At 32.5% G+C, this 17,342-nt stretch overlaps 1 protein-coding gene and 1 pseudogene across 4 annotated transcripts in view; one reads left to right on the top strand and one right to left on the bottom strand.

The window, feature by feature from the left end:
* The window catches only part of f (espin protein forked), a 234,985-nt gene that overhangs the window by 108,878 nt on the left and 108,765 nt on the right, over positions 1–17,342 (bottom strand). For 3 of the 4 annotated variants that reach the window (XM_089643898.1, XM_089643953.1, XM_089644005.1), the window contains exon 2: positions 11,840–11,989. In XM_089643898.1, the coding sequence (XP_089500024.1) occupies positions 11,840–11,989 (150 nt within the window). Of the gene's footprint in view, positions 1–6,668; positions 6,899–11,839; positions 11,990–17,342 lie in introns of those variants that run through there. The other variant, XM_089644062.1, reaches the window with a different exon arrangement.
* Positions 15,961–16,091, top strand: LOC149426224 (U4 spliceosomal RNA; annotated as a pseudogene).

The following is a 17,342-nucleotide window of genomic DNA, read 5'->3' as shown; positions in this document are numbered from 1 at the left end:
CCCGGTGGAACAGGCTCCGCCGCATATGGAAATCATAGCTACTAGCTACTGTAAAATGCGGTGATTTAAATACATTTTCAATTTTGAAAATAAATAATTTATTGCACATTTTTATTTGGCGTAATATTTCTGAAGTATTTGTGTTTGGATAGTCGATATATCATTTTTATAAGCTTAGCATAACTCCAAGTCCGTACAATCTAATACGAACGCACTAATCTCCGAAACCACACATCCGATTTCAATCAAATTTCGTAAAAGTGTAAGATAGTTCAAATTTCAAATATATGATAGTTTTGGTTCCGATAAATGGCCCTACTGTATAAATATAATTAATAAATAAAATTTCAACGATTTATTTATGTTTGAGTTTTCTCATCCAAAAATACATAAAACAACAAATTTTAACTTCCCTACGTAGAAGGCGGTCTGTGGCAGGACAACATCTGCCCGGGCTTCACTTGTATATTATATTTTAAAGGACACTTATGTACTTTATAATACAAATGACACGAAACTATTATAATCTTGGAGGAATATGTATAAATTTTCTCTTTCTGGAAATACCTAAAAAAATATCTCCACAATTAAACCATCTATATATTTGAATATGACTAGAAACCAACTATTTTGACACTTATTTTCGAAGTGCCCTTCTAGTAACGAGAATTATGCAGATATCCGTGATGATAAAGTCGCCCAATATTATAGTAGCATTATTGTGTTATTTAAATAAGAGCTCGTATCTGAAGAAGCAAATAATTTCAGAATGATCATAATTTCCCCATATTACATTACCTGTTTTTCAGGATGAGGAAACATGATCACTCCATTACTCTTGATACCTTCAAATGCTCCTCCTATTTTCTAAGATATACCAATCTCAATAGTCAGGTATTTATCCAAAGATATTAGAAGAACGAGATGTGCTATGCGCAGTTCGTACTGAGTGGAATTGTTTTGCCGAGTGTCGCCGGTTTTGTTCACCAATACTACTGCACACCTTCGCTTGCGCTAAGGTATCCGCACTAATACATAGAACAGATTTCTGTGCGTACACGTCCCGATACCGTTCAAAGTACCCTAATTAGGTAGTACCCCGGCTACGGTCCGGCGGCCAACATAGCATATCTCGTTCTTCTAATATCTTTGTATTTATCTCTTCTTTTTCCTCAATTCTACATCATTTAGCCTTGTAACAGAAATGGAGATGCTATGGTTAAACTAGTTTCGAGTACCCATCTCTTCCAGAATCAATAGGTCGGTACCTACGACTTGTTGTCCATCGTATCTGTGTATTTTTATCCGACACTGCATTACAAGAACAACTATCATTTTCCTCTTACTTGGTCCATGTTTCCACACCGCAATGAAGATTACGAAGATCACCGCTTAAACGAGTCTCATTTCATTTGTCACTTCATATCGCACTCGATCACTATTTTTTTAATCCATTACAAAAAAACTTAACAAAACGAGGAAACAATTAATTTTCTTTTGTCGATTTCTATTTCTATTTAAGTTGTTGTCATTATTTTGAAATCTAGTGAAGACGGTGATAAATAATATACTAGTTTTATTTAAATAAATGGAACTGTATTTGAGCAACTCTTCTTGCAAAAAAATGTTAGTAACGATCTGACATTTAAAAGGAAAAAAAAACTTCTGATGGAAATGGCACATAACGCGTTATATTCGTATGCGATGTGTTTGTTGGTCGTAAACATTTAATTTTATTATGCCGTATTACATTATATAACTTTAATTTAAATAAATACAATTCTATCCGAACGTTTTAAAACTTTTTTTACATATATGTTAATAACATAATGAATATCTCTTCAAAAGAGATTTTTTATTTATTTATTTAGGAAGCAAACAGTCGTACATTTAAGCATAAATAGTAATTATTTATATGTTCTAGACCAATAAAGTTCCATTCTAGTTATTGATTTAGTATTTGTACCTACACAATATATTTATAAATGACAAAGAAATATAAAAAAATAAAAAATTTAAGGAATTACAAAATGTAACAAAACAAAAAAGACAGTTAGTATTAATACAGTTTTCGTATGATAACAAAACTAAATAAACTACGATGATAGTATTATTTCACAAAATAAAATAAAATGAAGTTTAGTGAGCTGCATTTAATATGTTTTCAACTAACAGTTGAAAATGTGTACATCTCTAGAGGCATTGTGAGTTTTACATATACGTCATATTAAAGAGTTTTGCGCATATTTGGCTTTACAGTGTGGTGTTCTAAATAAGTCGTTCGATCTGGTGTTGTGTTCAGGGCAACGAAATGCTATCTTTGCCAACAGATATGATGAATCAACAAGATTGTTCACGATTTTGTATAAGAATAGAGCATCAGATTTTTTTTTTGCGTTTATATGAAGCGGTAGAGTCAACCGATGATCACTAAAGCGATACGATTAGTGTTTAATAAATTTTTATTGGATATTTTCAATACGATCAATGTATGTTTGATATTGAGGATTCCAAATAACTGAGGCGAACTCGAGTTGTGACCTTACAAATGACATATATAGCAGAATTAGTGTGTGTGCTACAGTGAAAGGCTTTGTAATGAAAAACATAAAAAGACAAGTGTTATTTGAACATTAATTAAACAAATTTTACTGGAATTCCAAAAACGACTTGCATTAAAATAATCATGATACCACTTCCCCTACGTATAATTAGTTCATACACATTCGGGTACAGACACTTTTTTAATAGCATAAAATATCATTCATACAAATCATCTCACAAGAGTTCAAATTGCTTGATTCTCTTGACAATTGCAGTTATTTGTCTGATTTTTATGATTTAGACAAAAGTAAGGAAACACATAGATAAAATGGACACCCGTTTATACAAAAAATTGAAAAATTCGATTTACCAAAAAATCATCTGTTGAAAAAATTAAGTACCTTCTTACATTCTCAGCTGACGATAGTAAGCTGAAATACAAACAACCGGAATAGCAGGCAAGTCAAAAGATTTCAAAAAGAATTACAACAGCATATTTCAAGGAAATATAATTATCTATCTTATGTCAATTTGTTAAATATCATATGCAAATACTGTTTAGCAATACGTTTAACCGCGTACAGGTTTTATGTATCCTACGAAGTAATGTCAATCTTCATAATAATATGCTATCATGATGTTGGCATATAAGATTTAAGTATCGGCTATTGAGTTTAATGATTCTGCAACAAAAATGACCGGGTACAGTATATGCTCCACTAGAGTGTATGCTCAGATCGAACCTGTAAACCTGAAGTTGCCCAGACTTGGTGCACTCCGACATTTCTTGACTGTGGCTAACTGTAGGAACGGCATCTGGTATTATTTATAACGACTAGTCTTCTAAAGTAGTTTTATGGGTAAAGTAGTTTTATAAATTTGTAGGTTTTTCAAACTTTAAATAAGAGTATAATCGGTAGATAATTCTGTGAATAGACCTCGCGTCCAAAAAAGAAAGTTTCTAATATTCTCTTATTTCCGATTTATTAATCCGAACCAAAATTTTCCTCTGAAATCATAAAATTTACTTAAATACCTACAACTTCACTATACACCAAATATTGTATGTAACAACTAGCTGAATTTTCTCTACTTTAAATGAATATAATATTCTATATTCATGTATTATATGTATATAAATAAACCTTCTGAAGAAATTCTCTAAATAATACCCTATCAAACTACATTGCATAGATTAGAAAATCTAAGCGCACAAACAGACAGACGCGGATAGTGACTTTGTTTTATACTATTTAGAGATTTTAAAAATTTCAAATAAGGGATCATAATCATAAAATTTGTCCGAAGAATTCCGATTTGACAGGATCCACGCTCGCGTGAACTCTGGCGCGATAAAAAAGGCAGTATCCAACGTGGTCACCATCTTGAAAAGGAAACGGACCGCACAAACAAATTAACAGACAGACGATATGCCAAACGGTCGAGATTGCACAAAGGTCTCAGGCAGACTACGCTCAGTCAAATAATACTTGTAAGATTGCATTATCCATCCCCTAAACAGGGAGGTTTCTTGTTTTCGTAAATAATTGTATGAAAAATACTTGAAAAACCTTCCAATGTCTTAAATGTTGATGAAAATAGGTATAATCGATCGGAGTAAACTATCGATTTCTGTTGAAACGCGTCTTACATTGACAACCATTCGGTTCTCCCAACTTATCATGATATGAAGTGAGTAAGCGCTACATAAAAAGCTTTGCGATTTGAGAAACTCCATTGCGACATTGAAGACAATTTCATTAATCAATTCCAAGAGAGATATTATCGTTGAAACGGTGCTATAACTATTCTTTTAATTCTAAAAAAACAACTGATTAAGAGAAACGCGATGCAACTTTCAAAAAAAGATTTAAATATCGTAAATTGCTAATAAAATAGTGTCAGACATTTGTAGAGAGATTACGAAGACTTGCGTTGGGAAATCCATCTTAATTACAAAGTGACTAGTAGAACTATTAATATTTACTTTGTTTATATTGTATCCTTTATCTACGAGATTTAATCACCTGTTGCATCTGCCATGTCAATCCGTAATTTCAACACACTTAACTCATTCGCGGACGCGTCTGCATATGTAGTAATTTTTGGTGCATCTTGTTGGAATGTGCGTCTGCGTACGCAGACATAATGTTAAAATTTGAAAATACCTATTGGAACAATAAAATATTTTATAATTTAGTGTATTTATGAATTTCCTCTAATTATAAGATTGTTTTCTGTAAAAACACAATAATAATAGTTTTTGATTCGAGAAAATTTATATAATTTTCATAAAATATAATAACATGAAAACATATAATAATAGAAATAGAGAACATTTTCCAGGGGTTCTCAAACATTAATTAAAAAAAATATAATGCAATTTATTTATAATATTCGATACTATTTTTATAATATTTTCAACTATAGAGAATAAATAAATAATAATTACAATTATTGTATATTTTAGAGGGATCCATGCTGCACGATTTTTAGAGAGTAATTTATTATTTTCATCATTTATAAGTGTCCTATGGTAAATCACTCTCATTTTTAATTAATGAATTATTTTAATTTATTTAATTAAAATAATTCATTGAAATTAATTATTTATTTTAATAATGAATTGTCTACTTGAGAGGAGGACTTAAATTACAGAGTCAAGTTATAAATTAACTTAGTTCAAACGGTTGATTTTTTATCTTGAAAACGTATTAATAGGCGATATAACACTTTGCTAGCCATTATAAACCGATGATTTTTTTATCGAGGCATTGGCGTCTATGTTCTGTTCACGCGTTTTCATGATTTTTTTAATTATCCATTGAAAAGAACGCATTCGCAGGCGAAATTTGGTGTTTTTAAGATGAATAATTCACACAAATTAATATTATTTGAAGATGAAATTAGAAGGTATAAAAGGGTTAAAATATAATTTTCAAGTTTGGAAAGAACAAATTTGACAACATTCGGGAGTACCTGAATATTGAAATAAATAAAAAGTAAAATAATTATTTTCTCTTGTCGTTATTAAAGTTTATAAAATAATTTATTGAAATTAAGTCAGTCGTCCCACGGGTACGTAAGCAATCGACATATACAAAAAGTACAGAAAATTAAGTTCGTTATAGTAAGGTAACGATCTGCGGCGCACTTCAGTGTGGAACTTTTCTGCGTGGGGTCTTAAAGCATTTGTTTTTTATCGATTGCTCGACCCGTGGTACGACGGGCTAAGTCATTTTAATTGACTTTAAGTGATTTTAACAGATGATATTAAAAATACAATGATTTACAAATTCCAAAACCAAACATTTATTTGTAAATTATAATTTTGTATTTGATTTCGTTCCCAGATCCATTAACATCATTTTCACAGATATTATTTAGAAAATTGATTCAGTCACACTCTTTGCCTGGATTCCATCGGAACTGTTTCTCATGTTCTTTCGACCAATTACGTTTGTTCTTCCGCAATCAGAACATTTTCATTTAAAAAAGAAGACAATAAAATCGAGTTTAAAGATGATTGAACCACAATAATAATAAGTATTCATGAAATGAGGTAGGTTAGGTACCGCAAAACGAATAGAATTTCCAGGAGTTTTGAGATAAACAACTTAATAATATGGTACTATTGCAACCTTACATATTCGTATTTTAAATTAGATGTATTTATTTTGAGTAGACAGAGATCTTCCAGCTTCAGATGAAACTCGGAGATATTTAAAGGAAAACTACGTTCAATTTTGAACTCCAGAAGCCTGAAGGAAGAAGAAATGGATTTTTTTTAAATTCATTTTACCTACAACGATCACTGTCGAATAAAATAGATGGGTTATAAAAAAACGTTCTAAAGTGTATTAGAAGACAATCAAATAACCAACGCTGGATAAGTTTATGAGACGGAAAAGTCAAAAAGAATTACATCTGGAAAATAACTTTAATTTCATTAGTTGTGGAAAATTTATTCGGGAAATTTAGAAAATAAATAATAACGATTTTTGATATGCCCATATCTTCGAGTTCATATAAGTGGCCTTCAATGCCAAGATAACATTACTAAGATTCAATTATAAACTATGTAATGCACATATGATGCGTTATGATAAACATTAAAAACATACTCTCATAAACTGCACTGTCACTTTCGAATTAAAATACGTTCGCAACACGGCACCAACTCCGCAATTACCGAAATAACAATTACAACACGATGAGTCCAATTAACGCAACATTAGCTTTAAAAATAAAAGTCCACTTTCGATTTTTTTTCACGAATTAAAAACTATAAGACTGTTAAGTAAGACACGAGTTTGTTTGGTCAACAAGTGTCTTTTTGCAAGTCTCTCCGCCAACTGAATGCCTCACCGGCACTTGACTCCAGCCCGCTTCTATAGTCCGTTCATTCATCGGGTGCACTTCACAATATAATAACTATCTTCTCGCAATCGGGAGCTTCCGACGGGCGACAACGCGGCGCTATAATCATTCGAAAGGTGTGACGGTTGGAATAACAATGTATTTATATATTTAATGTCACTCCTCCGACACGCTCCGGGTATCTTTCTCCGGCTAATTACGACATGTGAGCTTATTATGCGCGTTCAATGTCATGATTGTTCGAAAATGTCATAATTACGGTGATTTTAAGCTTTAAATAGATGTTATATGCATATGAGTAATGCAATCATTTCACTTTAATTAATTTAACTTAATTACCCAATAGTCGAAAACGTATTATCATGCAAACATAATAACAATTGTTAATGAGATATGTATTTTGATATCAATGTCTTTAGGAATTTAAGTTAACCAGTCAGCAGTAGTGCAAAGGTTTTTAAACAAAGTAGTTAAATCATAAACACGTAAAAAATATTTTTAGTAATACTATTACGTGTTAATTATTAAATAATGACAGTGCTAGACGACTAAGTATATAAATGTATTTTCATTACTGTAAGTCCGCGCGACAAATATTCACAAAGCAACTATTTAAAAAAAAAATCAAGTAAAATTAAAATATCTGGTAAAGCCATCGTCATTCTATATTTTCAAACTTGTTTTCAGAGTATTGACTGTAGTTATTATACTGCAATTTGGCATAGAGGTTAAGTGTCTCGCATTGCAGTAAACCAACTCGTGCACCTCACTTTTATCTCATCGAACAGACTAAGATTACTTCAGTAGAGTAGGTGAGTTATAGAGTTAACGGACCGCGAGAGATCCATTTTTAACTCTAAAAGTTAACCGTGCTAAACCAGAACTTAAGTGTGACAAACAGACATACAGTAATAAGGCACTTATACAAAATGATCAAGTATCTTTAACTAACATTTTTTATTGCAATAGTGTTGCTCATCATTATCCGTTTAGTGCTACCATTTTACGTTCAAGATTAATCAAAATCAGGTCATCGCAGGTAAAGCTTGTGGTGAAAGATTCTTCGAGTATGAAGATAGGTGATAGGAACGAGTATGTAAAATAGAGATACTCAGCCAAAAGGTTCTAACCAATATTATACGTGTAGTGAAACAAGGTACAGATGACGATGACACTTTTTATTTATGCATCTAAAAAGTTGTGTGATATGAACTTGAAAGATTTGATGGAGTAATGAGTAAATTTAAGCTCATATAAGCAAATCGTGCAACTACGTTACAGGTAAATTAAACTGTTGCTAGGAAACTGTAGGTCCCTTTTATTGAGTGTAAAGTTATGAGTTGAAGTGTGCGGGAATGTCTGAAAGCTTGACCAAGTTAGTTAGTTTGGAGATAACTAAAGAACTTAACTGGACCGCCGCGGGTAAGCGGTCCAGTGGATGTTGTCGTGCCGGGATAACTGGGTCAGTATGGGAACAAGAATATGAGCGTTATTACCGGTTATTACTTTAAATTTTAATGTATAATAATCGGATTAGCGTAACTGATAACGCAGACTTGTAATTCCGGGTTGCCAATCAACTATTTTAACGATTTGACTTATTTAATAACTAGGGCACGATTCTTGCTCATCACCCTAATTCCACGCCGCTCTAGGCACAAAGGATGTAACGTCATGTAACTCTGTCTTGGCTCGCACTCCCAATTTTATTCATATCCAATTTCATTTGCGCGGTTCCATGATAACTCAACACAGTGACAATTCGAAACACTTTTAAAAAGTGATATATATAGGTCATTAGAAAAGATGAAAACAAAATTTAACCTAACCTAACCTAAGTTAATAAAGTTTTTGTTTCATCACTTTATAACTTTTTAAAGATGTGATGAATTATCACTGTGATGATTTATCCGGTCACCCATTTGCGCCCTTGAGAAGAAATCTCGAAAAAGTGGGGTAATGTTAATTTTCCAATACCTAAATATTAGTATTATAATAATTATTATAAGCTGTAGAAATGAGATCCCCGAGGCGTATGTGTGGTAAAACCATGTATGATCATTTGGGAAATGTGAAGATCCGCAAAGAGTGCAAGGCTGATGAGTGAGATCAAGAAAGGGACGCTTAGATGTTTTGGGCATGTAGAACAAATGCGCGAAGAAAGGAGTGTAAGGAGAATATACGACGCAAATTTGAATGATAGCAGAAGTCGGGGGCGCCCGAGGAAGACATGGCACGACCAAGTGAATCAGATACTTGAGTCGGGCCATGTCAAGAGTCAGAATAATATAAGAGTAGGTATGTATGAGACGATGTATGAATGTGAATGAGGCAAGGAGTATGTGCCAAGACCGAGTTGTTTGGCGGTCCGTCATCTCTGCCTACTCCTGCGGGGAAACGGCGTGATGGTTATTTAGTTAGTTATTTATTATATTCATTCTCGTATAATCTACGTCACTTCATACTCTCCTGTTATTCCGCTTGAGCATTTTTGGGAAGCATAAAATATTTGTCAAGTTACGGAATTCACGTAAATATTTCTGAAATCATAACTCCATAACAATTGTAGATATATATTTCAAACAATTCAAATCATGTAACTTTAATTTTGCGAAATCAACTCCTATCAGAGCGACAATAAGGACCAGCTGTTTCACAGAATTTGAACAATTCATCAATATTCAAATTTTGTGAAAGTTCTAGTCAAAATTCTGTTATCATTTCATCGGCTACCGGATAAATCATCAAAATGATAATTCATCACATCTATAAAAAGTTATATTAAGTCTTGAAAAGTGATGAAACAAAAACTGGGTTAAGTAGGTTTGGTTAGGTTAGGTTAAAAAAAAACATAGTTTCTAATGACTTTATATCACTTTTTAAAAGTGTGTTAAATTGTCACAGTGTTGAGTTATCATGGAACCCATTTCATCATGGACCAGTTGTTTAAAAGAACGTAAAAAAATAACTTTGAAATTTGATGATTTTTTAAAGTTTTGTTAACAACTAGCCCTCTAACTAGGGTATTTTCCACTCCGAAACAGAGCCTAAATCGCATCTACAGTTCACATAATTATAGTTAAAACTATATCAATTCAAATTTTTGTGTTTTTTTTGTATAAATACGTAATACTCTTTCATTCCTGGACCCAATCCTGGATTAAAACGTTAATCCTCTAGTTTCAGATGCTAGATGTCGTCATCGGCTACGTCCAGAATAAATTAACTATTAAATTAAGCAGTCAAAGGGGCAATATAAAGGGTATGAAATCAATCGTGACTATAATAGTACGAGGTTCGGGCCTTCCAACCAATGCCTAACCCTTTTGACGGTATCATGCAGCTGTTTGATTCAGGGCCGACCCTGAATCAAACAGCGACTGGCGCGAGTGTAATTTTGGCGCCCCTTGTCAAAACCATCAGACGCTTGGATAAAGCTGATCACTGTATTCAATAATATTCGATGATCGTTGATTTAAATGTTTGTGTAGCACCGTTTATATGAAAAATAATCTAAAGGGCGATGTGTTGGGTGTCAGGTATCATCTGCGCCTTGGCGCATGGCAATTCGGCGCCCGGACTGCTCCAATTGCACCCGCGTAGAGTCGGCCCTGGTTCTATTATTATTTCCGTTTGAAATACCGCAAATGCGTTTATAACAAAAAATATTCTATGCGCCAAGCAATGCCTTGCACATTTATTTAAAAAAATCAAAACATTAATAAATATTATCGGTCACAAATGATTTCATACATTCTATTGACTTTTTGCTGCAAACGTTACGCTAAAACGCTATTTTGAAGAAACCAAAATACTTCGTCCTTTAGGACACTATGCGATCACTTCTCCCTGGTGTATTTCTAATCCTTTGATGATAAGGCCCGAATGCATTCTTTTCGTACACTTTATTTTACCCCTTTGACCACTTACTTATTTAAATATTGAAGACAATATTAGTGATTTCTAAACGAAAATCTGAAACAGAAAAATCAGAAAAGGAAACGGTCACATCTGGGACTCGAACCCAGGACCCTTGTCTTTCGGAATGACTTTATTGACCTGGGTTCAAGTCCCAGATGTGACCGTTTCCTTTTCTGATTTTTCTGTTTCAGATTTTCGTTTAGAAATCACTAATATTGTCTTCAATATTTAAATATTACAATTTGAGGTTTTACTCAATATAGTCATTCCGAAAAATAAATATTCATTCTAGACTTGCAGAAAAGTCAACAGATGTCGCACATAAAAAATAAAAAATAAGATAGGTTTATCTAAAAAGACGCTGTCTAGGTAGCATTTAGTTCGGGTTGAATCTTGCGATCATACATAAAGATAGTTGCCAATAAAAATGTGCGGTGAAAAAATGAAGACGATGTTAGTAGTTCTTATTCGAAGTATGATACATACAGTTAAAAATGACCGAGGGGAATAGGGTCCCATTAGCTCAGTTGGTAGAGCACTGTCACGGAAAGACAAGGGTCCTGGGTTCGAGTCCCAGATGTGACCGTTTCCTTTTCTGATTTTTCTGTTTCAGATTTTCGTTTAGAAATCACTAATATTGTCTTCAATATTTAAATATTACAATTTGAGGTTTTACTCAATAAAGTCATTCCGAAAAATAAACTTACTTATTTATTTGCTAGGTGGAAGCGATTCGATGCACTGTGCGGCTTAGCCTGGGCATAGCCATTGTGCGACTTAGTCTGGGCGTAACCATTGATCGACATGTGCAATGGAGACATCTATTTCGTTAATTAATATGTACATCTATTTTAAAATACCGTATGCATGAACTAATGTTATTTAATATACGAGTATTGCGTTGCCTTAGTTATTCCTGATAAGTTAAAAAGCACGAGAAACGAAAAGCCTTCAAAAAGCTTTGGTATGGTGTGAGGGGGTGGGTGGGGCTTACCTGATGTCTGGGGTCGAGTCCACAAGCAGCCTGACACAGTCGAGGCAGCCCCGGGCTGCTGCATAGTGCAGCGCTAGCGCTCCGTTGCGCGCGCGCTGTGGGCCCCGCGCGGGAGCCATGGCGGCCCCCAAGCCAGATCCGCTGCAGTATCTGCACACAAATAATACAATATAAGGCTTTTTTCTTAGCAAAATTTTATCACACTATATGCTGACCCTAAAAAATCACGGAATATAAATTGACTTGTCCGCTTTTAAAAGTTCGTCATATGTAGGAAAGCACAATTCAAATATATAATTTAAATAATTGACTACTAAAACATCTTAAAGGTAGGTACCCACTTAAACGCTTGTACGGATTTGAAAATATTATTTGTAATTTTTTCTCAAAACTATCGGTTCCAATTTTTTAAATTTTAACGCTGTTATATGCTCGTACCTACAATAATAATTTTATTTTAAATTAAATTCATGATCTTTTCAAATGGCCAAAAGTGGAACTAACTGGAGAACGAATTATTGTTGTTCTCCACTGGTCACTATGATGTTGACAGTGACAACACCATCGACTTCACAATATGTTTCACGCCAATCAAATTGCTGAAATAAAATAAACTTTTAACATATATTCTCAGTGTAACCAAAACGCCAAAGCGAAAGTCAGTATTAACCTCTGCTTCGTGGGTATTGAAGTGTGAAACTGACGTATTCATTTATTTATAAAATGGTCGTAAAAATAACAAACTCAATATCCTTTTATACTACGATAATGAAGTGAACACTTCAAAGGTCATGATGAGAGTATCATTATGTGCAGAAAATATAATTCTGACGATGCCAAAGGGATAGCCACGCGTTCACATTATCTCTTGTGTCATAGAACATATTATGCCAAAGAATTTCTGATTACTATGATTGCTCTACTATCATTATGAAATCAATTCCGATATCGGCTTGCAAAATCGTAATTACTAAGATGATTTCAAATTCTGAGCAATTTTCAAGAATGCACAAATAATGATATTTATTTGGTAATTACGTTATTTAAAATACGAGAGAAATCACGAACTCTCGGTCAAAACAGCGAATAAATTATTTAAGCCGATTAAAAAAATCTATACAATCCGAATCAATCGGTTTTCATATATTTAAATTTTCCCTGGCCAAATAATGTTTTTTTTTATTGAAAGGCAATGAGTAATGACTGCTTAAGTGGCGTAAGAAATCGAAAATTCAGGAGAGTTTCTATTATTTCACAGAAAATTTATTAACTTAAGAAAAAAAAAATTTATGATTATAACTTGCGTCAGCAGAACCGGAATGAGGCACGTTGGAGTCTGGACCACAATACGGAGTCAATTTATTATGTAGCACTTTGGGGATGTATAAATTGCTGTATTTCTCCCGGTTTTACACAATCACAAAATTAAACATTTGTCAAAGATTTACTTAAGGCGATGCCATACGTAATAATGCGAAATCATGTGTTTTGGTTTGAAAATTTGGTCGCCTAGAAATGTTTCAGACGCTTCAATTAAATACTGCGAGTAGAATACATCCTGGCCTTTGAGATAGTCGAGTATTTTTTAGATAAGTCTTTTTATAAGCCCAGAAAAAAATAATGTAAAGGCCTATGAAAACTGCTTTAAAGTTTAAAATCTCCTACTTACGAACCCATTTTCGGTTATGATTTTATTGTATAATGTGGAAAATTAAGTTATTTATAAAATGATCAAAAAAAATTAAATATTTATGCCTGAACATCCACAAAATAAAATGAAAGGCACTTTTTGGCCATGTTTTTATTTGCATAAATCAAAACAGGCGGATGGTGTTAAGCGGGAATTTAAACCTTATCGCCATCTACGTAAGGGTTGTTATTGATAGCGGCTCATTTTAAAATATTACACGACGTAGTGCATCGCCTTAAAACAAGATTAACTCGAAATTTATCATATGCGCCCATTGCGTGATTTTCGCGCCCTTAAGATTTTATTTTGGAGCTAGTGTCCTAGTTTACGTAACCTTCTCTCGGATCTGAATAATCCGAATACCAAACAAATATTCCTATTTTTAACTGATATAAATGCGAAATTGCGGAGAAATCAGTTTGAAGGTAACGTTTGTCTCATTTAAATATGTTAAACCTCTATTATAATTAAATTTAATGACACTTTTCAATAGTTTCCCTATTTGTAGTGTTAAACCATGGGAACAACTATATCTTTTTTGCGTCCTGTTGACATCCAGAAGCCAATATTTGTTAATAAATGGATAAATATACAAAAAAAATTCCAGTGTGATTTCGGGTTTTCTTCAGGGTTCGGGCCTCGGTCCTCAATTATTCCCCATACTTACAGACGACATCCAGTATTGTGTAAATTACGGCAGTACTTCAGACACAGTCATCACTATTACTTGTTCAAAATACCACAGGGCAGAAAAGATTTTCTAGTACAGCATAGGATGACTAGAGGAATGGTGCTTTGAAAAAAAATATTAAAACAATATATATGTTTAAGTACTCTAGAAATAACCTTACTTTTCTGCTAGGTAAATTATTAATCTTCCTAAATGTTTAGGATGTTATAATAATAAATCTTGAAGGTGGGTATTCAAATTAATAATTGATCTGTCGTATGACAATTTAAATGGGTGAGGTGGGTTAAAAAAAACCTCCACAATACCTGAAAACTTCGTCTAGGTGTTAAAGCCTTCTTTTTGTGTTCAAATAATTACTTGAATTATGCTGGCAAAAAAAAAACAATAATGCGATGTTACACCCAGCGTAACCAATCTCACTTGACACTTATTTGTTCGGGCAATCTTTTCGCTAGTCCAATCTACATACTAATTCAATTAGCCGAAACTTGTAACACGTGTTTCCTTTCTACTGCGTCACTTGGATCATCAAAACGATATCACTTTCTCCAAAAAACCGAATTACACCAGTTCAATTAAGACCCAAACTTTATGCCCAAGCTTAAAATAATTATACAAATGAGTTAGGTGTATTTTTGGATCGATCGTAAACATGATTTTGTAATCTGATAAACAGTGGTTTTACCGCAAGTAAACGTCGTCTACCGGATATACCGGTTAACACAAATACGAAATTTGTTATAGAGATATTTGCATTTAAGTTAAATCTGATTAAAATGCACGGATAAGCGAGAAAAATAAATCAACTTCATTATCCGTGTTAAAATCAAAATAATTTCATTGTAATACTCGAGTGTAATTCGGCGAAGAAACATGAGAGAAGGTTGATTCTTAATAAAAAAAATTCCGAAATCAATAAAATGTTTATCAGGAAAATGTACTAGACCAAATTCGATCACTACGAAACCTTTTCAATCGTCTTTAATCGATAGTATTTTTCAAGTCAGATTACCATTTTCTTTAAGGTTATTGGGTATGATACAACCGCTAAATTGCCCTACCTACTTTTATACATGCAACATAAGAAGAAATCAAAGTTTATTTTCTTTTAAACTTTGATTTCCATATTTCCTCTCCCGAGCGCAAGCATCGGCTTTATCAGGAAAGTTTATGTAATATAATTTTATTATTAATTTATTTATTATTTTTTAAAAAAACATTAAATATTACAGTGATCTTTGGCTGTCCAACTAGGAGATTAACCTGTTTTAGGACAGTCAGAAATAGGCAGATTTATTAAATGCGATTCTTGTTTTGTCTAGTGTATTGGCTTTTACTTAATTGTTGCTCTTTATAAATAATTTGAAAAGTTTTCTTGGTTGATACAAGAAGTTGCTAACTATATATTTTAAATAATATAAACGTAGAGAATAGACTAAAAGAATATTCAAATATGATAATTCAAAAATATCAATATAGTAAAAAAATATTGACATGTCAGTTTATCAAATTGAAATTTTACTTTTTATTTAGATGAAATCAATAAGCTAGAGAATCAAAAATAGATAAAGAAAGAAAGGAGATTAAAATAAAATAGAGAATAAAAATAAGCAAAAAAAATAAAAATCAATATTACCATGTTGTAATAAAAATGTATTATGTATGTAAAAAAAAATTATGGAAAAATAAAAATGGTTAAAATAAAATTTCTTATTTTAATTAAAATAAATCACTTTTTTTAATATTGCGCAGTGGCGATATCGTAACCAATGAGGTTTATCCGAGGTGTGATTACTGCTAGTTGAAAACTTTTAAGAAAAAACGAACGACAAGTTTCAAAAGCAATTGTTTCTTCATCGGGATAAACGTTTAATAAAAATTAAAATATTAAAAATAGTCACGCACATAAATATTTTTTTTGCAATGAGCCGTGATTAATTAATTAATTACAAAGAATTTTTTTATTAACTAGTGGTGTTTACAAAGTTATTCATTTTATTTAAATTAAACTGACGCCACAGTGATTTTGCAATTATTGAAAGAGTTTTTTTTATTTTTTTAGGTTTCGTACTTGAATGTTTTTTTTCTGTTTATTTTATGTATGTGGGTACTTAATTATTTTCTGTTTTTCTAAACTGCAATAGATTACGAATTGATAAACATTTGCTTCGACACATATAATTGTAATTAATATTTCTCGGCTTGCCGTATTTCGTTTGTAAAAAATAGGTCTCTTAAACATTATTTTTTTAATGATAAACTAATGTTTATAAGACAAGGTTTTTTATGCATAGCACAAAGGATAAAAAATTATTAAAAACAATAATTAGTCGCCAGAAAAATCCATACTTATTGAAAATATCACCCGAGTAAAAATAAATGCCGCCGACGGGAATTGAACCCGCACCTTCGGATATCCGGTCAGGTGCTCTGGACCACTAAGCTACGTCGGCTCATTCCCAACACGCCAAATAATTCAATATGTACTAGTACTTCAATCAACAATTACTGTTTATTATATTTTTTTCACCTGTAAACAACCAACTTTATTTTTGTAGGAAAGGATTTTTTAGTACTAAATTTCCCACTAAATTTCCTGCTAAATTTCCCACAGGTGTCAAATCAAGAGAATTATTGAGAAAACTTTGATTGCAAAATGCTTCTTGAAAAGGAAAACACAAAAAGTTAAATAATCATTTTTGTTTTAACATTTTATCACACTAGATTTCCTCGATGAATTAAATAATTTATTTAACGATTGATCTGAATTAACATTGAGACTGAAATGATGAAAATGACAAGCATTATCTGAAATTAATTTTCCACATCGGTAAAGCTTCCTTGTGCTTACATTCAGCGAGCGCCATCTATGCTAGAATAATGAAACTATTTGTATGTGAATCATGAACAACACAGCCTTACAAATTTACCGCTGTTGTTTTAATTACAAGAGGCATTTCATTGCGTTTCTTTTTATAACAGAGGTCTAACCACCAATTTCACTATTATTCCAAACAGTCTTCGCGCATTCGTTAGCCAACAGATGGCGGTAGGTTAAGCACTATGAAAAATTTATTTATACCACGAGAAGCTTGTTATTAAAGGAAACATGCATAGATGTT

Source organism: Hesperophylax consimilis, chromosome 1 (genome assembly GCF_061612785.1).
Source record: "Hesperophylax consimilis isolate HC1 chromosome 1, BYU_Hcon_1.0, whole genome shotgun sequence".
Classification (NCBI taxonomy): domain Eukaryota; kingdom Metazoa; phylum Arthropoda; class Insecta; order Trichoptera; family Limnephilidae; genus Hesperophylax; species Hesperophylax consimilis.
Note: the sequence above shows the minus strand (reverse complement) of the source record. Positions and strands in the feature narration are given on the sequence as shown.